The following is a 24,198-nucleotide window of genomic DNA, read 5'->3' as shown; positions in this document are numbered from 1 at the left end:
TAATGGCTTGATAAAAAGAGGAATAAATTACGAAATTATTCCATAAATTACATGTACAGGTTTCCCTCGATTTATGCGGTACATGCATTCCCAGGGAATGGTGCACAAATCAAATTCACATAAAGCAAACCCACTTTATAATGTAACAAATAGTGATGGGTTCCCATGGCAATGAGAGAGGGAGTGAGGCTGGGACTAGGGACAATGTGAGGGGTGGGGTGCCGCTCACAGGGCTGGACAAGGGAGCAGAGCAGAGGGAACGGAGTGGCACTCACCCCAGCCCCTGCTGCAGCAGCCCTGGGAGCAGATGGTGCCAGCTGCCTGCAGCTGCTGGGTTGCACTGTGCTCGTTCTGTCCCCACTCGCCCCAGCTTCTGGGCTGTGCCGTGCCCTGGTGCAGGCAAGTGGTGTTGGCTGCTCCTGGGGCTGCTGCAGAAGGGGCTAGGGTGAGTGGGAACAAGTGGAGCCCGGGGCAGCATGGGACACAGCACAGCTTGTCCACACTCACCCTAGCCCTTGCTGCAGCAGCTCCAGGAGTAGCCGACACCAGCTGCCTGCACCAGGGTGTTGCAAAAAGCGGTTTGTTTCTTTGGAGGCCTGCAAAAATCACAGACACACAAACATCAGCCGGTACAAAAGGATGTATTTGTTTGCAAACAAGGTCAGAGTGGGGCACTGATGCCCGAATCAGCTTCTGACAAACTAATTGTGTTTGCAAGTGGAATTTATCTTCTCTCTCCTGAGCACGTGTGCAGACACCGGAACTCTTACAGCTACTTCCGTTTCATACAAGCATACATGTAGTTACATCATTGCATACATCGCATATATAGTATAATTAGCTACTTAAGTATGCAGGGCGGAGAGGTAAATATGCATCAGCTTATTAAGCATGCCCAGAAACTACAACAGTTCGCCAAAAGTTCATACCCCACGGCCACAGTCAATTGAATTCCAGCTTCTGTATCAGCGTGAGAAAGGCTAAGGCGGGACCGGGGGAGAAAGGAGCCTTGGGCAGTATTTCTTTCTTATCAGGTGCAAGATGCAATGCGCATTTTTAACAAGGGTGCGGTGCAGCCCAGGAGCAGAGCTGAGTGGGGACAGGGGGAGCATGGTACAGCACAGTGGCTGCAGACAGCTGGTGCCAGCCACTCCCAGGGCTGCTGCAGCAGGGGCTGAGGTGAGTGGGGCCCCCTGGCCCTTTCCCCTTCCCAGACTTACCTACTTGGATGGGGGGTGGGGGGCACCTAAGCCAACTGCATAAGAGCAAGTTTACCTCGCATATAACAATTGTGGGTCTAAAAATGCTCATCGCGTAAGAGCAAATTCACATACACACAACCCGCATAAATTGAGGGAAATCTGTAATAACTTTGAAGCTGCTTCCTATCACCCTAGCTGTCGGTGCACACCATGCACCCCTGCAACATGCACGCCATACCTTATTGCTGGTGCAGGGGGAGCCTGATCCTGGGTTTCCCCTGCAGCAGCAAGAAGAGAACTCTTGTGGCTGGGAGCCCCCTCAGTTGACAGAATTATTATTTATACCTGCAAGCAAAAATATATAAAAGAATGTTAAAAAAAAAATTCTTTTAAAACCTTTTCTCATGTAAGTGGCATATAAAATTAGTCCTTGCCATGCAGGATTTATGGATATTCATTTATTTCCCACTAAACATTTTCTACAGGTTTACTTGTTCCTGCAAAATTAGTGGGAAGATTTATGGAAAAGGCACTGGAAATAGTAAACAGGAGGCAAAGTATGCTGCAGCAAAAGAAGCATATTACCGGTTAACTGATTCAGAAAATTCAAGGGTATGTATTCCATGTCATCTGAACAGGGAAGTTTTATTTCTGCTTCCTCTATCTTTAAATGTACCTTCATAATCATTTGATTAAAAAACATATATTAGGTTTAATTTTGAGGGAAGAGAAACCCTTGCCTCAAAGATTTCTATTGATGATGGTACAGTGTAGTATAAGTAAAATTCATATTATATTCCTATATTTAATAGACTACTGTTTTTAAAGTTAGCTGTCCAACTGCATGTGTTTATAAATAGCACTTTCTGACCTTCAGCCTTGGACACAGGTTATCATCTCATAAATAGAAAGAATTATCCAGTTATCTTAACACATTTTTTTAATCCAGGGTGTACTCAGACCCAGGCTTGCCTGTGTGACAAATGAGTTGTAACTAAAATATATAACTTAACAAAAGGTAGTGAGACCCAACTTCATTTTTGAATCTCAAGGGAAAAAGGTAACTATAATGCATCGCTGCAGAATTCTTAATACATAAAACAATAAAATACATTACATTTAATGAATGTGTCATGCTACTACAGATTGCATGAAATTCTAGATGCTTTGAATAAAGATTCCTTTTAAGTGGCTGTTGGAATTTTAATTTTGAGTTTCCTCATTCTTTGGTTTCTTAAAATTGATATCATCCTGGTAGTTTTCTGCCTTTAAACATGAACTTCATCATCGATTATTACATGAAAAAATGATAGGAAAAGACAAGAAATTTCTTAGAGACAGGTTTTCATATGACTAAATTTGCAACACAATTTTTGGTTGTTTTTTATTTTGCTCACACAGTTATTGCATGTGTGTGCACACTGAAAAATTACATTTTCTGTTAATATATTTTATATGTACAAGTTTGTGCACATGCATCTCATTTTTCATATACATGATGAGGTGAAGTTGACAACTGTGAAAGCTTTGCCCTTTAATTAACTATTATCTTTATTATGTTCTGATTTTTAAAGGGGTTTTACTTTAAAGATGTCACTTCCCTTCTTTTTAACTCCTGTGAATGAGAGCATGTACTCTAGATATCTATTTGGCTTGTGGACATGATCAGGTCAAAGGACATTTTATGTACTTTTTTTATGCTCATATTTAATTGCAGATGTGGAAAAGGAGGCAAGTTTAAAACCAGGAATAAAATTCCTGGTTACATGGAAGTCAGTAGAGTGAGGATTTCGCCTCTCGTACTATGTTAAGCATTTTTTTCCCATTTAGAAAGGTGGCTCTTATGGTTAGGTAATTTATTTATTTTACAGACAGAGGACCAACCCTCTATTGCCAGTTCCACAGCTGATGAATCTAGTGATACCAGTGAGGTAACACCTCAATCAGTATCAAAGTAAGTTGAATCTGTTAATACTGTGATGCCTACCAAAGTGTATTTGTTTGTTACAGATAGAGTACCTGAGAGAGTTTTAGGCAATCTCTAACCCTGTCTTCAAATATAATAAATGCATTTTAAAATTAATTTATAATCACATTTTTACATTAATTTTATTTGACATTTCTGTTTCTTTCTCTATAAACCAAGAATAAAGTTCAATAATGCAAGTACATTTAACTTTTTCAGTATACATTACAAAACAAAGCAAAAAAACCTGTGCTTTCCTGGAAGAATCAGCATGTTAGTTTGATCTGGCTCTGCAGTGTCTGTATAGATCAGGCACCTTATTTTATAGATCAGGTGCTTTAGTGAGGCTTTTTATTACATAAAAGCACCAAAAAACCCCACTAAAGTGCCTGATCTATACAGACATTTGGTGAACCGGTTCCAACTAATGCAGTACCTCTTCTGGGCATGTGCTGGGCTCAGTGCAGGAACAGATTTGAAAGTAAAGCACCATTTTTTATTTTTTTCCTTAATGTCTGCAAGTAGCTTATGTGATATAAAGATTTTGCATTTTTTCCTGATTCTATTCCATTAGAAGCATTTCTGTTAGTATGTGAAAGAAAAAAGTCACTTCATTAGATTTTTCTAGGAGCCATTTTCCTCTTATGACTCTCTTTACAAGGAAACATTAATTCTTTGATAATTTCTTATACCAGACTTATAATTTCTGCAGTACTATTTTTTCACTTGCCATGAATGAGCAGGAATGACCTATTCTTGGAGAATGAAGGGAAAATTTAACAGAAAGTCAGTTGTGAGAAATTTTCCTTTCCTGGGACAGAGACCCTTGACATAGACCTAATATGCTGGTACTTAGGTCAGTAGTTAGTGTGAAAAATTGCCATACTCACATTTTCCCAGTTGTATTGTGCATTGTGAAAGAGCTGGTGTGTTCTATGCGAGCTGGCTTCACTTCACTGAAATCTTTTCCTGTACCTAACTTGAATTAAAGGTGAATACCTAACTGAATTAAAGCTGGTAAATCACATTGACATCTTTGGATGAAATCCATTATAGAGATAAATAATGTGTTATTGTTATAAACTTTAATTAAATCACTACAACCGTGGTATGACTGAAGTTTTGTAGTTTAAATTTGTTCACATTATCCTTTCTATATTATATCAAGAGTTGTAGTTTTGATTTATGGATTAAGCAGATTCTGGATTTATGGATTAAGCAGATTCTGAAATTCATTTTTCCTTCTCTAGTGATGCTTACTCTCTGAACTCAGCTGACACAGGAAAAACAAATGACAATTCTTCATCTTGTCAGGTACAATGGGGTAGTTTTCTTTCCATAATTATGTTTCAGGCTATCATTATTGTTTCTATTGCTAATATTTTTTGTTAGTGAATATGAGAGATAATTAACATTCTCAGATGCTTGTGACTATCCCCAAAATATTAAAGTTGTACATAGGTTAAATAGGATATGCTATCATCTCCTGTGACCTAAATTTTGGAAGTTTAAAAAGTATATCTGGTTTGCTGGCCTGGGATTTCAGGGCAGTATGTTGAGGTTTATTTTGTTTTGGGGAATAGCTCTAGGCTTCAGTTTTATATTGTGATATGCCAGAGGCTTAAAGCTAAAAACAGTGTGTCACATTTCCCCACAAGAGTTAACTGTTTCTTTCAGTAGCCTCTTAAAGCTAGAGCCAAGTGAGTTTTAGGAAATCATATCAATTTTCCTCCTTTTACCCATGAAGGTTAGCATGACAGCAAGTATATCATTTTTATAAAATGAAGCAACATAACTAATGAGGGGCAACTGGAGTTAGCAACTCTGGGTAACATTTTTGTCAGGGGACGCAAAAGCAGCTACCGCCATGTAGTAGTAGCAGGCTATGCTGCCATGATTGGCATGGCAGCAGCCAGCACTGCCCTGTGCATCATGGCTGTCCCAGGCACAGAGTTGCCCTGCTCTGCTTGTGATAAAATGTTTACGTTTTCACCATGATTTTTTCCATTATTACTATCTACATACTACAGGCTGATTTTTGTGGGTGGCATTAACAGTGACAGATCCATGGACGCTAATGGAGCTGTGTTTGTATTTTACATGCAAATTAAATTATTTGAAAAGAATGATAATGCTCTACCTGGCTTTCATATGAAATTTATATTGAGGTACAATACAAAGAAATTACTAGTCACTCAGCATGACCATATCTATGGATAACTGTCAGCCACATCCTAAGCTATAAATAATGAAACATAATGACGTGTAAAAGTAATAAATAAATACATTTTAGTCCTTTTTTTCTCTCTCTTTTGGTTTAGGCAATTTCCAGGAATGCTGTGAAATCTAAGAGGTACATACTTATTTTGTGTCTAGCTATTACATGTTCTAACATTATATTGCAAACCCTGTTTAGTTGCTTTTTCACTTGTCAAAATCATATATATAAAATAGAATTCCACACACACAAGATTTCATTTTAAATTTTCTTTTATGTCTAAGAGGAGGAGTGACACTGGCACCTAAATTCTCATATCCGGAGATGAAGGAAAATAAGTACACAATGAATGGAAGGTGAGAAAAAGCTTTTACGTAAGTTTTAATGAGTGATTGCAGTGATGCAGTACACTAATAGGTTGGCATGTTTTTAAAAAAGGTGGGATAGAAAAAATTGTTTTAAAGAATGTGTGCAAACTAACACTTGGGGTTAAGGCTGTATTTTAGCTTAGCTTACCTTAGTTTAGCTTATTTTGTTTATATCAGTAATTCCTAGCAAAATGCGCTGTTCTGATTTTGTCTCTTGAATGAAGTATTTTCTAAATATAAAAACAACTCACTCGCTTAAATTTTGGCTCTCCTTGAGACTTTGCTTTACCCTGTGAAGACTTGCTCCTGTAAAAGACGCCTAACATTATTCAGGGGTCACTCCAGGCCTTGCAGGGTCAGATGGTCAGATACATACGTTTGAAATATAATGTTACGTAATTGTACTAAGAATGCTTTATATTTTCTCCCCTAAGATTTCTCAAGGATTTTGAAGGTATAGAGTTTATTGGTTCTGGTGGATTTGCGAATGTTTTCAAAGCAAAACACAAATACGATGGGAAAACCTATGCTATTAAACAGGTTACGCTTGATGAGTAAGTACTGTACATTTATTTGCTTTTATTTAGGGAACAGTGTCATTTAAATTGTTTGTAACGCTTCTGTAGCTATTTAAATATTTTCCCTTCTGTATGATCCAGTTTTTTTAACATTTGGATAAACTTTTTATAAAATTTTGTCATTGTTTTTTCTGTCATTGAGCCACTTACTGAAAAGACCATAATCCATGAGCGGGCAAAATATGGCCTGCAGGCCGGATCCTGCCTGTCAGCTGACTGGAACTGGCCCATGGCGGCCACCTCAGCAATCTGCATGGGGCTGAGACCCACTGGTTCTCACTGGGGCAGCCTGTGCTATGCTTCTGACCAGCACACGCAGCTTGTAGCAGGGCTGTTCCCAGTGCAGTGGCAGTCTGCCAGGTGCTGCACTGCTCCCCTTGCTCCTCCCACTTGGTGCAATATGTAGCCACCTGCAGGCGGGCATTGGCAAGGTGTAGGGGGTGCACGTGCACCCATGAGATAGATTGGCGATGCACTCCCTGCGACTGGCCGCTGCCACAGCTGCCAGTGGCGCCTGTGGGCAGTTGCTGCTCGCAATCCTGAGAAGTAAATTAAATGTGAATTCTAGCTGTTCTTCAAATAAATGGTTTTAGTTTGTTTACAGGTGAGGTTAAAATAGTTCATAAGATGAAAATACATTAATTTAGAGAAGCTGGACATGTACAAGTCCATAGTACTGGAAGCAATGCATCTGAGGGTGCTGAGGGACTTGGCTGCTGTGATAGCAGAGGTGCTGGCCTTATCTTTGAAAACTCGTGGTGACTGGGGAAGGTCCCAGATGATTGGAAAAGGGCAAATATAGTGCCTGTCTTTAAGGAAGGGAAGAAAGAGGATCCAGGGAACTACAGACTGGTCAGCCTCATCTCAGTCTCCAGAAAAATCATGTATCAGATCCTCAAAGAATCTACTTCTAAGTACTTGGGAGAAGAAAGTGATCAGGAACAGTCAGCATGGATTCACCAAGGGCAAGTCATGCCTGACCAACCTGATTTCTTTCTATGATGAGATGCTGGTCAATGTGGTGTCCTTGATTTTAGCAAGGCTTTTGATATGGTCTCCCACAGCAGTCTTGCAAGCAAGCTAAGGAAGTATGGGTCGGATGAATGGACTGTAAGGTGTAGAAAGCTGGCTGGATTGTTGGGCTGAACAGGTAGTGACCAATCATTCGAAGTCTTGTTGGCAGCTGGTCTCAAGTGGAGTGCCCCAGGGTTGGCCCTGGAGTTGGCTTTGTTCAATATCTTTATTAACAATCTAGAAGGTGGGATGAAGTGCATCCTCAACAAGCTTGCAGGTAATGCCAAGCTGTGGGAAGTAGTAGATATGCTAGAGGATAGAGCTAGGATTCAGAGAGACCCAGACAAATTGGAGGATTGGGCCAAAAAAAATCTTATGAGGTTCAACAAGGACAAGTGCAAAGTCCTGCACTTAGGATGAAAGAATCCCATGCACCAGTGCAGGCTTGGGACCAGTTGGCTATGCAGCAGCTCTGCAGAAAAGGACCTGGGGATTACAGTGGACAATAAGCTGGATATGAGTCAACAGTGTACCTTTGAAGAAGGCTTACAGCGTACTGGGCTGCATTAGTACAAGTGTTGCCAGCAGATCGAGGGAAGTAATTATTCCCCTCTATTTGGCACCAGTGAAGCCACATCTGGGGTAGTATCCAGTTTTGGGCCCCCCACTATAGAAAGGATGTGGATGTGGAAAGGATGAGAGAGTCTAGCAGAGGGCAATGAAAATAGTTAGAGAGGTCAGGGGCACGTGACTTAGGAGGAGTCTGAGGGAACTGGACTTCTTTAGTCTGGAGAAGAGAAGGCTGAGGGGGGATTTAATAGCAGCCTTTAACTACCTGAAGGGGGATTCGAAAGAGGATGGAGCTGGACTGTTCTCATTGGGGGGCAGATGACAGAACAAGGAGCAATGGTCTCAAGTTGCAGCAAGGGAAGTTTAGGTTGGATATTAGGAAAGAATTTCTCACTAGGAGGGTGGTGAAGCACTGGACTGGTTTACCAAGAAAGGTGGTGGACTCTCCATCCTTGGAGGTTTTTAAGGCCTGGCTGGATAAAGCCCTGGCTGGAATGATCTGCTTGGGGATGGTTCTGCTTTGAGCAGGGGGTTGCACTAGATGACCTCCTGAGGTCCCTTCCAAACCTCATTTTCTATGATAATTCTATTACTCTAATAAATATATGCCACAGTCCAACAGGTCTTTTTTAAATGCAGATATTTTCACTGAAGTCACTTTGCGTATAGAGACAAAAATCGAGGTATAGGCAGTCCTTAGACTCACGATATAACTGGTTGCTGAAAACTGCATCTTAAGTCAAAACGTTGTAATTTGGAACCGATTTTCTCGTAAGAAACAATGTTATAAATGGGCGATTTGTTTCTGAACCAAGGCCCAGTACCCTATTTTCACCAAAAATACCCCAGAATTTTGTACTCGATCAATTATAGATGAATAATATAGCTACATTAATGTAGTTATATTGTAAATAGCAATGATATTGATTTGGAAGGACTTCTTTGAAATTACTTTGGAATTTTTTACGGGCTCTTGGTTGGACTTCTTGAAGGATTCTTGGCTGGAGTCTTCTCAGGAGTCTCGGCTGCAGGATTTTCTGGAGTCTTGTTTGCTTTCTTAAAGAAAGTGTCCAAAGAAGTTTGGACAGATGTTCTTCCAGGGAGTTGAGTGACCCAGTGAACTTGTTCACTGGCATGGCATCACATCGGATCAAGCATTGTAAAGTTGAAACTGATGTCAGAAAGTTGAAACAGGGTGTCAATTTATAAACGTTTATAAATGCGAAACGTTACTTGAAACGTTGCAAGTTGAGGACTGCCTGTACTAAGTTATGTGCAGTAATGTTTACAGGATTGGAATCTTTGCCTGCTAATTTTTTCTCTGTTAGTATGGATTGGACCCACTCTCTACATTGTTTATCTATGGTTCTCTTGGGGGTAAGAATGTCAGTACTTGGAGTGACTGAGCATACCGCAGTGAAGGACAGGGATGCATAGAGAATAGAACACATTTTGTAGACATGATTTTCAGTTCCTATTTGAAAGTATATTTACTTTTAAAATAATCCAAAGTAGAGATACAAAAACCTAATGATTATTGTTGCTGCTTGATCTCCTGTTTTTAATTTCTCTAGTACAGTAAACTCTCTGGTAACCGGCACATTACAAGGCAGCATGCTCTGTTAGCCGGCATGCCGGCTTCTAATCATAGAATCATAGAAGTAGGGTGGGAAGGGACCTTGTAGATCTTCCAGTCCGACCCCCCTGTCTGGGCGGGAGAAAAGACTGGACTTAAATGAGTCCAGCCAGGTAGGCATCAAGCCTCTTCTTAAAGATCCCCAGGGTAGGAGCCAGCACCACTTCCCTAGGAAGTTGGTTCCAGCTCCTAGCCACCCTAACTGTGAAGTAGTTCTTGCGGATGTCTAATCTAAACTGACATTCCAATAATTTGTGTCCATTGTTCCTTGTCATGCCAGGGGGCGCTAGGGGTAACAGTGTCTCCCCCAACCCCTTCTGGTCCTCCTCTAGTGAGTTTATAGACAGTCACCAGGTCCCCCCTCAGCCTTCTCTTGTGAAGGCTGAGCAGGTTTAGGTCCCACAGTCTTTCAATGTAGGGTCTGCCCTGTTGTCCCTGGATCACGCGGGTGGCCCTCCTCTGGACCCTCTCAATGTTGTCCACATCCCTCCTGAAATAGGGTGCACAGAACTGGACACAGTACTCCGGCTGTGGCCTAACCAGCATCGCATAGAGGGGGAGGATCACCTCCCTGGCTCTACTTGAGATGTACCTGTGGATGCACGACAAGGTCCGGTTAGCCCTGCCAACCGTGACCTCGCATTGTCGGCCCATGTTCATCTTGGAGTCAATAATGACTCCAAGATCCCTTTCTGCCTCTGTGCTCTCAAGAAGGGAGTTTCCCATCTTATAAGCGTGCTGCTGGTTACTACTGCCCAAGTGCAGCACCCTGCACTTGTCAGTATTGAAATACATCCTGTTTATATTAGCCCACTCCTGTAACCTATCCAGATCTTGCTGCAATCTTTCCCTCCCTTTTTCTAAGGAAAAGTGAAACCAGAAGTGCCCACCATGGCACTCCAGTTTCTCTGAGCCCCCATGCCCCGGGTCAAAGCAGCCTGTGCTGCCAAGTCCCCATGGCCCAGGGACATAACAGGCTGTGTGGAGCTGTGCAGGACCTGCCTCCTTGTCCCGCCTGGCCCACAGGGCCCATAGGAGGGACGGTGATGCAGTGGGAGGGCGGGTGATGTGGCGGGAGGGGGGGCGGAGGGATGCCCCAGACACGGCATAAGAAGCGGCAGCCCGGGCCTTTCACTGGCATATTTTGTTATTCAGCATCCCCAATTCCTGGGGATGCTGGATAATAGAGCTTTTGCTGTAATTTTTATAGAAATTTTTCAGTTAAGTAATGGAAATATGTGTTTGTTTAAACAGTAAAGTAAAACGTGAAGTAGAAGCACTATCAAATCTCAGCCATGAAAATATCATAAGGTATTACACTTGTTGGTCTGGGGATGACTTCATCTTTGACGAGAACAATTCAAGGTAATTAAAAATCAATTCTGCAGTGCATTCACGTTATTTAACTGAAATATCTAAATTGTTTTAATGATTTGATTTATATTTTTTCTTTTATAGTCAAAGAAAGTGCCGATTATATTCTTGCCTTTTCATCCAAATGGAATTTTGTGAGAAAGGGACACTAATGCATTGGATTGATGAGCAAAGAGGAAAGCAGCATAACCAGGGTGTCTCTCTAAACATATTTAAACAAATAGTGAAAGGAGTGGAATATATTCATTCTGAAGGTTTAGTCCATAGAGACCTTAAGGTAAGCAGAATCAATCACTTTTTGATGAGTAGACAGACGTAAAGATTAGTATTGGATTTTCAGTTGTTTGTTATTCAGGTACATCCATAAAAATTATACCCACAAGTATCATAGTTGGCTTTTTCAGCAACTAGCTGACTGCAAGGTCTTAACCAAGCAAATACACAGTTTAATAGCTCTACAAAAGAATTGTCATCTAACATGCTTATACTGTGTACTAATTGTTCCCACACCCTAAGATCGCCAGTGACAGATACAGAAACATATTCTTTTGGGTACCGTAACTTCCTCTGGTAATAGAGTTGCACAAAACCTTTTCCTTGTACTAATAGTGATAGTAGCCCAGTCTGTTTCCTGGTCTGGTGCTGGAAAAAAGGATTTGTTGGAAAGCCTTTTCTAACCATACCATAGAAGAAAACAAAAATTGTTTCAAACAGTAAAATCTGGTTAATTTGTCACTCCAAGGGGTTTGGTAATGATGACAGTCAAATGGGTCGCTAACTGGTTGGAGGGCCGCACCCAGAGGGTGGTAGTGGATGGGTTCTTCTCGACCTGGAAGGACGTGGGCAGTGGGGTTCCGCAGGGCTCGGTCCTCGGGCCCGCACTGTTCAACATCTTCATCAGTGACTTGGATGAGGGGGTAGAAAGCACCCTGTTCAAGTTTGCTGATGACACTAAGATGTGGGGGGATAAGGGTGCAATAGGCTACAAGCTGACCTTGACAGGTTGCAATGGTGGGCGGATGTGAATAGGATGGGGTTTAACACTGATAAGTGCAAGGTGTTGCACATGGGGAGGAAGAACCGGCACCACACTTACAAGTTGGGGAACTCCCCTCTTGCCAGCACGGAGACGGAAAAGGATCTTGGAGTCGTCATTGACTCCACGATGAACATGGGCCAGCAGTGTGGGGAGGCAGTCAAGAAGGCCAACCGTACCCTGTCATGCATCCACAGATGCATCTCGAGCAGGTCCAGGGAGGTGATCCTCCCCCTCTATGCGGCACTGGTCAGGCCGCAGCTGGAGTACTGCGTCCAGTTCTGGGCGCCACACTTCAAGAGGGACGTGGACGATATGGAAAGAGTCCAGAGGAGGGCCACTCGTATGATCAGGGGTCAGCAGGGCAGGCCTTATGAGGAGAGGCTACGGGACCTGAACCTGTTTAGCCTCCACAAGAGAAGGTTAAGAGGGGACCTTGTGGCCTGCTACAGACTGGTCAGGGGGGATCAGCAGGTATTGGGGGAGTCCCTGTTCCCCCGTGCGCTGCCAGGAGTGACCAGGAATAACGGTCACAAGCTGGCGGAGGGTAGGTTTAGATTAGATATTAGGAGGCGCTACTTCACAGTCAGGGCGGCTAGGGCCTGGAACCGGCTTCCAGGGGAAGTGGTGCAGGCTCCTAGCCTGGGGGTTTTTAAAAGGAAATTAGATGAGCACCTTGCCGGGGTCATCTGACCCCGGTGCTCTTTCCTGCCAAGGTAGGGGGTTGGACTAGATGATCTACCTAGGTCCCTTCTGACTCTAGCTACTATGAAACTATGAAACTATGACACATTATTCAGAAATTATTAGTAGTTAGCCATTTTCAACTTTTTGTGAGATAGTGTATGTTATTTTAAGACATGATAGAGAATGATATTTGACATTTATCATGAATAAAAATATATTATCCAAATTTCAAATACAAATTGTACACGATCTGGCTTGCCTGATGAATACTGTAAGATTATAAAGATAAAAGCTTGATGTACATTTTTTACTAGAAAAAATATCACAGGGCTCACAAAACAAGAATTAAATTATTATAATGGAGTAATCAGTTAAAGATTTTTGCTTTGTATACTTCTGTGCTTTTGTTGCCAAAATAGAAAATAATTCCGTAAAACTGAATGATTCATCATTTTGATGAGGCAGGAGAGACTGAATAACATTCAGTGCTTTTTGAGAGGTGCTGTAGAAGGTATTTCTTAAGCTGGCTAAGTATCAGAAGCTATTGTGATTTAATATGGATGTATATTTAGAACGAATTACTTAAACTTTAACAAATGATGAATTAGCCAGTTTTTTGTGTACAAATCAAAAGGATCTGGGTATTCAGTGTAGTGAGTAATAAGACAATGGTGATGACTTATACCAGTGAGTAATTGTCCAGATTTCACTGTTCATACTAGTCAGTTCTAATTTCTTTGTTATATATGTATATTCCATTTTATATCCATGTCAGTTATTGCCACATTCTGTATAAAAACAAATGTATACTTTGAACAGCATGCTTTTTTCCTTTTGCATAATTTTTAATCCCTACAGAAAATGAATAACAATCATATTAATCTTCTGATCAAGTAAATATAAAATATTATAAAACAGCACAAAGGCTACAAGCAAAACACTCAGTAGTCAAAAAAATACCAAAGTTCATGTTGAGTGTGCAACGATCTGGCTTGCCTGATGAATACTGTAAGATTATAAAGATAAAAGCTTGATGTACATCACCTCTCTTGTGTCTATGTGTTAATAACATTGTATTTAATTACAGAATTGCAGGAAGTTTTTTCCACAGTAGGCCTGATGAACAGTGCTCATTTTGTGCTCATATCTTTCTCTAGGATTGCTTTCTTATTCTTCATGGTGTTTGTAATTACAATATCTGAATTCTTTACAAACACAAATTAATTTTCCATAATGCTTCTGTGAGAGGAGGAGACAGTATTATTATCCGCATTTTACAGAAGGGGAAGTCAGGCACAGAGAAATTAAGGTCAACAGTATCTAGTTACTTTTGATGCCCAATCTAAAATGCCTAGATCTGTTTGTTTTTGTGGGTTTTTTTCATAAGGATATAATTAATGATCTATAGAAAGTTTGATTGAAATGATTTATCTAGCATCATCTAGGAATCCCATGGCAGAGGCAGGGATAAAATTGAATTCCACAGGCCATCCTACATCTGTCTTGAGCCGTGCAATGTTCTTTTCTCTTGTGGCTGTGCCCAGCCTCATTTATAACATATCTTCCAACTACTTCAAGATAAAAATAAGGTTTTACAGACGACAGTCCCCTTTGCTACACCATCCTGATTCATTCTCAGAGTATGGTCATTCAGTGCAGAGAATGAGTCTGGAACTCTGCCTTTAATATGAGATTAAAGACTGCATCATAACACACACACACACAAATTTAGGAAAATGCCAGAATTAAGATTTTCACTTCTGTGGCATCTTCCTAATTTTGATTGTCCTATTTAGCAACTTTAAAGATGTTCTTTTAAGGCAGGTGTGTGTAATTTTTAGTTTTTAAAAAGCAACAAGAAAAATAAAAATTCTGTCACGTAGCATCATTGACACTCACAATTGGTATTGGAGAGGAAAGTTTTGGATCCACCCCATAGATTACTATCACTTGATAGAGTCTGTAATTCTCTAAGTTTACTAAAACTAGGAGGGGGGACACTATGCCAGTTGGATTGCTGACATCAAGGAATTGGGCATCGCAGGAAATGTGTCCATTTCTGACTCTGGAACAGTGTTGTTTTATAGGACACTGTTTGCCTTTTCCTCACACTTAACCTCTCCCTGATCATTGAAACAGTCATGGGTTCAAATTTGGCTTGTGTGTTTAAAATCTGTCAAATTAACAAATTTTGTTTTTCATAAATATAACTTCTCTAATCATTTCCCTGAATGTTTAGTAATTTTTCCACAGAGGGACACTTGCTGTTAAATTTTTGTAATGTGAAAACTTACATTTTTTTAACTTGTTTTTTAGCCTCAGAACATATTCATATCAAGGGAAGATAAAATAAAAATAGGTGACTTTGGACTTGTAACTTCAGTGAAGGATGAGCCTCGGACAAAAAACAAGGGAACAAAATCATATATGAGCCCAGAACAGGTACTATTTTTTAACAGTTCTTGCAGGTTTAATAATACAACCTTGTTGTCCTAGTGTCTTCACAATTAGTCTGGCATTGCAAGCTCACTTTTGGCTATCATCTAACCTAATTTCACCAATCTAAAACAATTTGCTTTAAGTTTCCTGGGTCTGCTTTTAAGTCAGGGTAGGTTTGATTCAAACTGGACAAAACTATTGTGGAAAAGCCATTAGGAAAAGATGTGATCCCGTCTTACTGTTGTTCCCCTGTACTACAAAACTTGAAGTCAGCGGGATGATTATCCTTCCTGAAGAGCAGCCCACTGGCTTTCAATAGGCCACCATTTAGATAATTTAATATACATTTGGTAACTCTGGCACATGGTTAGGAAAATCTTGGCTCTGTCTGAGCCCAACTCTAAAATGTAAACAGTTATTTATCTTAACAGTATGGCCCTAAAGAAGGCTTAAAGTCTATGTAATATAATTTCATTTCACAGTGATATTGTCCCAGTCAGGTAGTCATCTTAGGCCAAACTCCCTATGATTTCAAAGGGAGTTTTGCTCTTATAAGTACTGCATTAACTAAAATGCATTTTTTGTGTAAAAGGCACACCTGGTTAATGTTGTTTGCATTATATTCTTCATAGGATGGAGACACTTATGAACAGGAAGTAGATATATATGCATTAGGATTAATTTTTTTTGAAATTCTTTGGATATTTCCTTCTGCCCATGAAAAAGTTAAGGTAAGTTATTTTTAATTATTAATGAGAAATAGTTTAAGAGAAAACTATTTAAGGCATACCAGTTTCTGTAGCTAACAGCATGCAAGGAAGTGATGTAGTTAACATCTTGCCCAGCTGTCCCGTGACTACTTAGCCCCAGTGACCAGGTATGCACTCACAGCTGGGTCAGCCTTTTGGTATGAAGCCAAAGAAGCTTGTACCACCAGAGCGATAGCAAGATATTATTGTCCCTCTGCTGCCAGGAGTCTAATTTTAGCCACCCAGTCTACATAGCAATAACTCTGTGGAAAAGTCAGAAGGGCAGAAAAAGTATACAAGGCACACTAGTTCAAAGAACAGTGTTGCAGCATAATAAGCATGATAATAGGATTTTCCAAAAGGCAGGATTCTCACGGGGATTATTAATTATCATAACATTTGCTGGGAGGGGACCAGCAGTGAACAAGCAGTACAGCAAGTTCTTGGAGTGTGTAGGGACAGGTAGTCAAGAGGTCAACTGGTGGGAAAGCTCTTCTTGACTTGCTGCTCACAGACAGGGAGGAATTGGTTGAGAATGTGAAGGTGAAACATAACGTGAGTGATAGACACCCCCCCCAAAAAAAAAAACAAAAAAAACAACAAAACCCCCAGCTGCTGTAAATTGAAGTGTGCATTGTATGTGAGAAATATGGTTAGAGCAATTTCTGTTATTAACCAGCAAAAGTGAATGTAAAATCTGCATGGGACTGCCTGAGAGCAGAACAGTGAGCAGACTCGGTTCCTTAGCTGTTGCTGCTCAGTTGCTTACTAAACGTAAAGATTAATTTTGGATAAGAAGCTAAGAGAGAGCCTGCAGCAGCACAGACCCAGGCCTTGAGGCCTGGGACTGCTAAGTAGCTAGGGAGGGTAGAGGCAGGGCAGAGGGGGTCCAAACAACTTGTTAGACTGAACAGAAACCCCTGGGCCCCTTAGCAGTCAGAGCTTAGCTGTAGCAGAAGGGGCAGGGCTTAGCTGTATATAAGCTCAGCTTCTCAGGTAGGGCTGGAAGTCTAGTCCTCCAGGTGAAAGAAATGAGGATGGAGCTGGCTGCCAGGAAAAAGGAAGTACCCTGGGAGCTGGGGGAATCCAGTCAGCTCCTTATGGAAGGACTGTGGAAACTGTTACAGCCCTGAGGGATTTGAATGAGTTGCAGCCAGAGGGTTAGCACTTTGGGTTCTAGTTATTATTCCTGTGTTTGAGTTTTTAAACACCGGAGGATTGGGTTATGCATATGGGGGAGGTGTGTGGAGGTCATATGAGGAGCCTGAGACATCCAGCGTAAAGCCTTATACGAGTTGGGGACCCCAGGGTGCTGCTGAGCAAAATCAGCCTTGCCTGGGTCAGGTCCCCCAGAGGTCGGCATAGAGGGTGAGAGCAGCTTTGCCAGTGTCAGGGACCCTAGGGATTGGTATAGAGAGCGAGACAGGGCTGAGGCCCAGGGGAACTGAGAAGAGATATCTGTGAGGCATGGACATGGCTATTGGGGCAGGTGGAGACCATGATTATAGCCTCTAAGGTACAAATAGGGCTATCTTAAAAGAGAAACACACCTTGTGGAGTTTGGGCCTTTGGGTAGTGGAGCCCTAAGGGCTGTAACAAGAAGGAAGGGACCAGAGAGGAGGCTACCCTGGTCTCTAGAGGCAGCCTGCCCATTTAAATACTGTAAGATCAAGCTGTAGCAGGCAAGACGTAGGAAGTGAGGGAGGCCAGGAAGCATGGGCAGGTGAGTCCGACCACTAGGGTGCATCAGGCACTTGGAGCAGATTCCTCCAAGCCTGTCACAAGAGGGAGAAGACATAACTTTTAGGTTAGACATAACTTTTAGGTTCTGCAGGAAGTGTGTGGTTAGGGCTGCTCTATGCAGTGGAAACTTAGACATTTCTAGAAGGTAAATGTCTACAAAAAGTGAAATGTTAGAGATGACTGCTTATGATTAAGACCCTAAGAATATCGCAATTTTGTGGACTGCGCAGAAACCACGACATTCACCCCACACCGTGATTTAAAAGGGTTGTGAGCATAGGTGGTGGAAGGCCGGGGTTAATGGGGTTTACCCCTCTTAAACGTGAGGCAGTGCAGGGGGCTGCAGGCCAGTCCAGGTGAAGGGTTTGGGTGGCTGCAGTGGCGGGGAGGGGCATGCACAGGTAGACATGGAGCCTGCAGGTGGCCAGGATTGCAGTCAGATGGCATGCGAAGCACTGCCCACCACCACAGGTAAGCTGGGGAAGGAGAATGGGGGGCAGGGGCAGATCAAGGCCCCCCACAGCGAGGGAGGGAGTGGGGCAGAGACAGGGGCAGGGGCTGTGGTGAGTGGAGTCCTGGGGCTGGTGGTGGGATACTTGGAACCTGGGTGGCTTGTCCAGAGCCGGGAGGTTGGGGCAGGAGGTTGGGGGTGGGGGGAGGGGGAGGGGCTCCCACTGCTGCATACACCTCAGGAGAGGCCCAGGGTATATGTGCCTCCTGGATTTGTGCGTGGGGCGGAGGTGGACTGCCCACTGGGCTCTGTGCCCCACTGCTGCTGCCCTGAGAGCCAGCTGCCACACGCAACACCATGTGCCTGCCACTGTCAGCTCCTGGGGCAGCAGCAGCAGCACACAGAGCTCAGCCCACAGCAGTAGGCCACCTCTACCCTGCACACAGATCTGGGGGGCATGTGCCCCCTGGGCCTCTCCTGAGATGCACGCAGTCCCAGGAGCCCCTCCGTGTCCCTGGACAAGCCACTTGGACTCTGAGCATCCCAACACCTGCCTCGGGGCTCCACTCACCCCAGCTCTTGCCCCTGCTTCTGCCCCATTCCCTCTCACAATGAGTGTCTTGATCTGCTCCCCCCTTCCCCACTCCCCTTCCCCTTCTCCAGTTTACCTGCTGTGGTGGGCAGTGCTCTGCAATTGTCTGGCTGCAGTCCCCGGCCTTCTGCTGCCTATGGCTTTCTGTCTGCCTGCCACACGTGGGTGGGGAAAATACCATTTTTCATGGAATATTCATGGAACTACTGGGATCCATTTGCCAAGATCAGTGGTAGTTCTGTGAATATTCTGTGAAAACTGATACTTTATCTGCACATGTACTGCGAATTTTGACAAGAAATCCACAATTTTCTCAGGGCCCTACTTATGATCAGCTGGCACAATCAGGTTAAAAGTAAGATGATCTGAAAAAAAAATTAGAGCAAAAGTGAGAGGCAGCATAGAGAAGAAAGCTTCAGTTGCTTGGACACATCTACTGGAAAGAATGTACTCTTTTGCTTATCAGAAGGCAGAAAGCAGACTAAAAGGTGGGAACAGGCACAAAGTAGCATGGATCTAAAGATTCTATGTGCTTAAGTGTTACACAGAGCACAGTGCAGAGGTTTAAAGTACAAGATGCAACTGGGCCCTGTGATCATTAGGATGGAATAATATCTTTCCTATCTGAAGTTTGCCTTCTAGATCAGGGATGGGGAACCCCTTTGCTCTGAGCATGCTACTTCAGTTTTTTGAAGGTAGTAACATCAATAAATCCTAAAATCAGGTTAATATTGATTGGAATCTCAGTTTTTGATTCAGATTCCTACAGTTTTAGAAGCAATGTAGCCATGTATACTTGTGTTTGAAAGAGAGAGACTAAGTGAATATGTGCGTGGAAGTGGAGGGGAAAAGTGCTGTTTGTATCTGCTTTGTAAGCAAGTAGCAGTCATGTCAGCAGGGGCAGAGATTTTTTCATGAGGTAGGAGGGGTACAGAGCCACTGCTTTTAATCTTAAAAATTCTGAGAGCAAAATAAACATAACTAGGTTCTATGGAACATGAAGCTCTCCAAAGGAAAAGTGAACTAACTCAAAGCTTTACATATTATTTTTAAAAAGCATCTTATAGCCAACTTTTCACTACTTTTTTTGATAACTGCTGCATTTTGAAGACTTGTTGGCTCCATACTGCTACATTTACTGGTATTAAGTTTTCATACATTATATGGTTCAGAATCACTTAAAGAAATAGGAAGTTATACTAAAATACTATTTGATGTGACTTCCAGTTGTGGCCAGAAATAAGAAAAGGCACATTTCCAGATGCTTTCAACACTCAGTTTCGTGCAGAGGTACAGTAGAACACTTTATTTCTCTTTAAATGGTTTTCACATTAAATCACATTCAGTATTTCATTTCCTATACTATATATATTGTACCGTGATATTTTTCTTTTGCAGAAATACATCATTGACCAACTGCTTTCAGCAGACCCTAAAAAGAGACCTGCAGCATCCAATATATTGGACCTTTTGAAAGTCACTTCTAAAAATATAGTTACAGCCTCACGCACTCATTAATCTGCTTTTAAAGAAACGTTCTCACTCTGTTTAGATCTGGATATTGATTTCTTTCAAAAGTGGAAAAAAACAAGCTTATTTAGTACCCTTGACCAAACCTTTGGGTTGTGAGACCGAAAGCTGCTTTTATGGTGTGATTCGGACAAATTGCTATTTACAAAGACCTTGGAATGAAGTAGAGCCTCGGGTCCTCATGCTTTCTCTCATCTTAGAGCTTGTGGTCAGTACCCTCTTTCACAAGCAGATAAGCAGAATCATGGACCCATGGTCATTTTCTTCCAGTGTTGCAGAGCATTAGTTTATGGTGCTTGAGAAGAAAACAGGGGAAAGTTCCTTTTTGTGGCTTCTGGTATGGAAAAGCATGGAAGGGACCAAATCCTGCTCTTAATGTTGCTGCTGTTCCCTGTTTATAATTGCTTGCTCTATCACAGTAATTTAATAGTCATTTAATAGTCACAGTATAATAGTCATATAATTTTGTATCACCAAGAAAAATGAACATTTCTATTTCAGAGAATTTAGGAAAAGCTTCCAACAGTGTTTCAGTTGCACTAGCAGGAAGTCTTATTGGAGAGCAGGCATTTATGACTTCTGCTGCCTTCTTCATTGTTTCTCAGAGTCTGCTAAAAGCTTGGAAGCTGCTCCAAGGTCTCTGTGTTGTGCTGTTAACCTAGCTGTAATAGTATTTGTATAATTAACAAGTTCTGTTACCAAAGCTTTGCTGATGCTAACATATGAAGAAAAAATCTGGGGCCTCTTCAAGTACATCACAAACTGATTTTATTCCAAGTAGTATACTGTATTGAAAACTGAAGATGAGTTAGCATGTGCCAAATGTAAAAAAGATAAGAAAGACATTTCTAAAGACTCTAAGCTTTTAAATTTTTTTTATACAACAAAGGTAATATACTAACAAATTGCTGTTGCTAAACAGTGTTGCAGTAAATTAGGAGAGCCTTTCAAACAGTGTGAGGAACTCAAAGTCACTTAATTCATTTTTATTCTCAAAGGAATTTTAAAGTGATCTTCATAGAGGCTAGATGATGTGCCAAGTTTTTTATCAGAGAAGCCTGGGATTTGAATGAAATGAAAAATCTACCCCACCTTAAGGCACCTTTGTCAGGTCTAAAATATCCTCTTAGCAGCAGCTGCAATGAGCAGTATGGCCTGCAGTTTCTACTGACTATAGAGGAGAGGCTAAGGGACCTGAACCTGTTCAGCCTCCACAAGAGAAGGCTGAGGGGGGATCTAGTGGCTGTTTACAGACTAGTCAGGGAGGACCAGCAGGCAATGGGAGAGTCCCTGTTCCCCCGAGCACTACCAGGAGTGACAAGAAATAACAGTCACAAGCTGGCAGAGGGTAGATTCAGGCTAGATATCAGGAGGCGCTACTTCACGGTCAGGGTAGCTAGGATCTGGAACCAACTTCCAAGAGAAGTGGTGCTGGCTCCTACCCTGGGGGTTTTAAGAGGAGGTTAGATGAACACCTTGCTGGGGTTGTTTGACCCCAGTACTCTTTCCTGCCATGGCAGGGGGTTGGACTTGATGATCTGCTCAGGTCCCTTCCGACCCTAGAAACTATGAAACTATGACTACTCAGGGTTAGAGCCTGTGGGTAATGTGCTGTATCTGTTCTACAGGTGCCGACTCCCAAGCCCAAAGCACTGTAGTGCTCAGCTGTGCCTCAGCAGAGTTTGTTGGTGTGCCTGCAGTGCTATACTAATTCAACTGCCGTTTTCCATTCAGAAACTAGCAAGCACAGAGGTGCCCTATTTCAGCACAAGGTCATGTTATAGACATACCCTGTGATAGTCTTTACCTCCAGCATCATGTGTGGCACCTGGAATATGTTTCCAGGTATAATGCAGTGTGATGGATGGTGTACAGATACTCAAGGTAAGGCAGGGAACGAGGAGCTGTGTCTCTGCAGGGCTCCACACAGGCTAATATACTTGGCTAGGAAGGGCATATTAGCATAGGTGCAGTGTGAGTTATTTGAACTAACTCAGTGGTTTTGACACAGCTCTGCATTAGACTTAGAATGGAGATGAATTCCAGGAAGGCAAGTAAAACAGACCACGTGGATGCAAGGGAGAATCATAGAATCAAAGGAGCGGAAGGAACCTGCAAGATTGATTCTGGCCCCCTGCCACAGGCAGGAAGTTATTGGGCTGAAACAAGCTCCACAAGGTGCTTGTCCAGTCTCATCTTGAACACCTCCAAGGATGGTGACTGCACCACACTCTCAACAGATGTGGTGCTCGCCATCCTTGGAGGTGTTCAAGATGAGACTAGACAAGCATCTTGTTGAGCTCGTTTGAGCCCAATAACTTCCTGCCTGTGGCAGGGGACCGGACTGGATGATGTTGCAGGTCCCTTCTGGTCCTTTGATTCTATGATTCTCCCCTACATCCACCTGGTCTGCTTTACTTGCTCCTACATCTGTATACCAACATGGCCATACCCCATGAGTTCTGTGGTCTGGGCAAAACTCTCCTGCTGTATGGGATGCGAGTCTTACTGATCCGGGTTGTCCCAGCACATGGCTTCTCAGGCTGGGTGGTGCAGGGCTGCTGTGGTAAAGTGGTTGGGGCATTATTTTAACACCCACTTTAAATCAGCACCTGAGGCTGCTGCCCCACTTGCCTTTAGTTATACTACTGGTTACCAAACCCTGTAAGGAATGGTATTTGTAGTTGGGGGAGGTAGTGCTTTCAAATCAATGAAGGCACCTCCAATAGAATGGGGTGGCGTTGTGAGAGCTCAGTAAAATAGTCTCCCGCCATCAGTGTTGCCCAAGCCTTTCCCTCTTTTCAATGTTATACCAACTCTGGTCCTACAAAAGGAGATGGGAAGGGCTGTTGTTTGGAAACACACAACTTTGCTTTATGTTACATGTACAGAAGCCTGTATTGATACAAGTGAGATATATTGTCCCAGTCTGAACCCTGGCTGAAGCAAGGTTTGTCCATGCCCTCACTCTTCCACCCTCAAGACAGCCAGTATTCACTTTGGCTCTTAACATTAGGCTAGAACAGGGGTAGGCAATATTTTTTGGCTGGAGTGCTGAAAAAAACCAATGTCTACTTTGGAAGGTGCTGGAGTCCGGAGCAGCTATTTGCAGCCTTTTGGCTGTAGCCAGCCCACAGAGCCCGGTCTGCTTGCAGCCTCCCAGCCGCCAGCTGGGAGCAGCCCGGGCTCCACGGTTGGCAGCAGCTGCTTAGAGTCCGGGGTGGCGGTGGTGTGCCGAGCAAAACGACCCTGTGTGCTATGCTCGGCATATGCACAGGGAGTTGCTGACCCCTGGGCTAAAACATAGGATAGAATTTAGCTATGTATTTTAAGCACTTTTGAATTTTTTGTAGCCACATTTCAGTGTTTTCACTTCCCTGCTTTACCTGTGAAAAGCTGAAGGGTGTTTTGATGTTTTAGGAATTTCTAAAGATTGTAAGAAAGAGAGTTGGTCTCAAAATTTTTAAGAACTGGTTAAACAAATGCTTGTCTAAGGTGGTTTAGAGAGGGGTTATCCTAGCTATGCTTGGGGATATAGCTGAGGATGGCCCTGCTTTGAGCAGGGGGTTGGATTAGGTGGCCTGAGGGCCCTTCCAATCCTAATGTTCTATAATTGCATGATCCTGCCTTCAGCAGGGGTTGGCCTGGATAATCTCCTGCGGTGCCATCCAGTCCTGCTTTCCTACTAGCAATCTGTTTGTCTATCAGAATGAATCACTGTATGTCTTTTTAAAAGATACATGGTGGCATATGCATTCCTAATTTTGTGCTTTGTTGAAATCTAGTAATAAAACACTTTACTGCTAATCTGTGATGGTTTGTTTTTACATAGTATTTTAAATTTGCATTCTTCTGTAACAAACAAGATTATTTTTATATCACTATATTTTAATGAATATGAACACTTTCTTCACGATTAAAAGAAAATAACTTTCCTGTTTTAAGACTAATGTATGTAACCTAGTGACGCAAAGTGCAAGTGAGACTACTGTGGCATAAAAGAAAATAACTACTTTTAACTTCTTTTTCCCCTCATAGTGTCAGG

At 42.4% G+C, this 24,198-nt stretch overlaps 1 protein-coding gene across 1 annotated transcript in view; it reads left to right on the top strand.

Annotated features, from left to right (window-relative positions):
- EIF2AK2 (eukaryotic translation initiation factor 2 alpha kinase 2) overlaps positions 1-23,960 on the top strand; it is a 43,786-nt gene extending 19,826 nt beyond the window's left edge. Inside the window, exons 5-16 of the mRNA XM_090045379.1 lie at positions 1,688-1,814; positions 3,074-3,156; positions 4,419-4,482; positions 5,490-5,521; positions 5,671-5,742; positions 6,189-6,308; positions 10,807-10,917; positions 11,011-11,203; positions 14,966-15,091; positions 15,721-15,819; positions 19,851-19,913; positions 20,022-23,960. Of these exons, the coding sequence (XP_089901505.1) occupies positions 1,688-1,814; positions 3,074-3,156; positions 4,419-4,482; positions 5,490-5,521; positions 5,671-5,742; positions 6,189-6,308; positions 10,807-10,917; positions 11,011-11,203; positions 14,966-15,091; positions 15,721-15,819; positions 19,851-19,913; positions 20,022-20,141 (1,210 nt within the window). The 3' untranslated portion in view covers positions 20,142-23,960. The remainder of the gene's footprint in view (positions 1-1,687; positions 1,815-3,073; positions 3,157-4,418; positions 4,483-5,489; positions 5,522-5,670; positions 5,743-6,188; positions 6,309-10,806; positions 10,918-11,010; positions 11,204-14,965; positions 15,092-15,720; positions 15,820-19,850; positions 19,914-20,021) is intronic.
- The last annotated feature ends 238 nt before the right edge of the window (positions 23,961-24,198 follow it).

This window comes from Crocodylus siamensis, chromosome 1 (genome assembly GCF_052110815.1).
Source record: "Crocodylus siamensis isolate JL-2025a chromosome 1, ASM5211081v1, whole genome shotgun sequence".
Taxonomy (NCBI): domain Eukaryota; kingdom Metazoa; phylum Chordata; order Crocodylia; family Crocodylidae; genus Crocodylus; species Crocodylus siamensis.
This window is presented reverse-complemented; position numbering and strand designations above follow the sequence as displayed.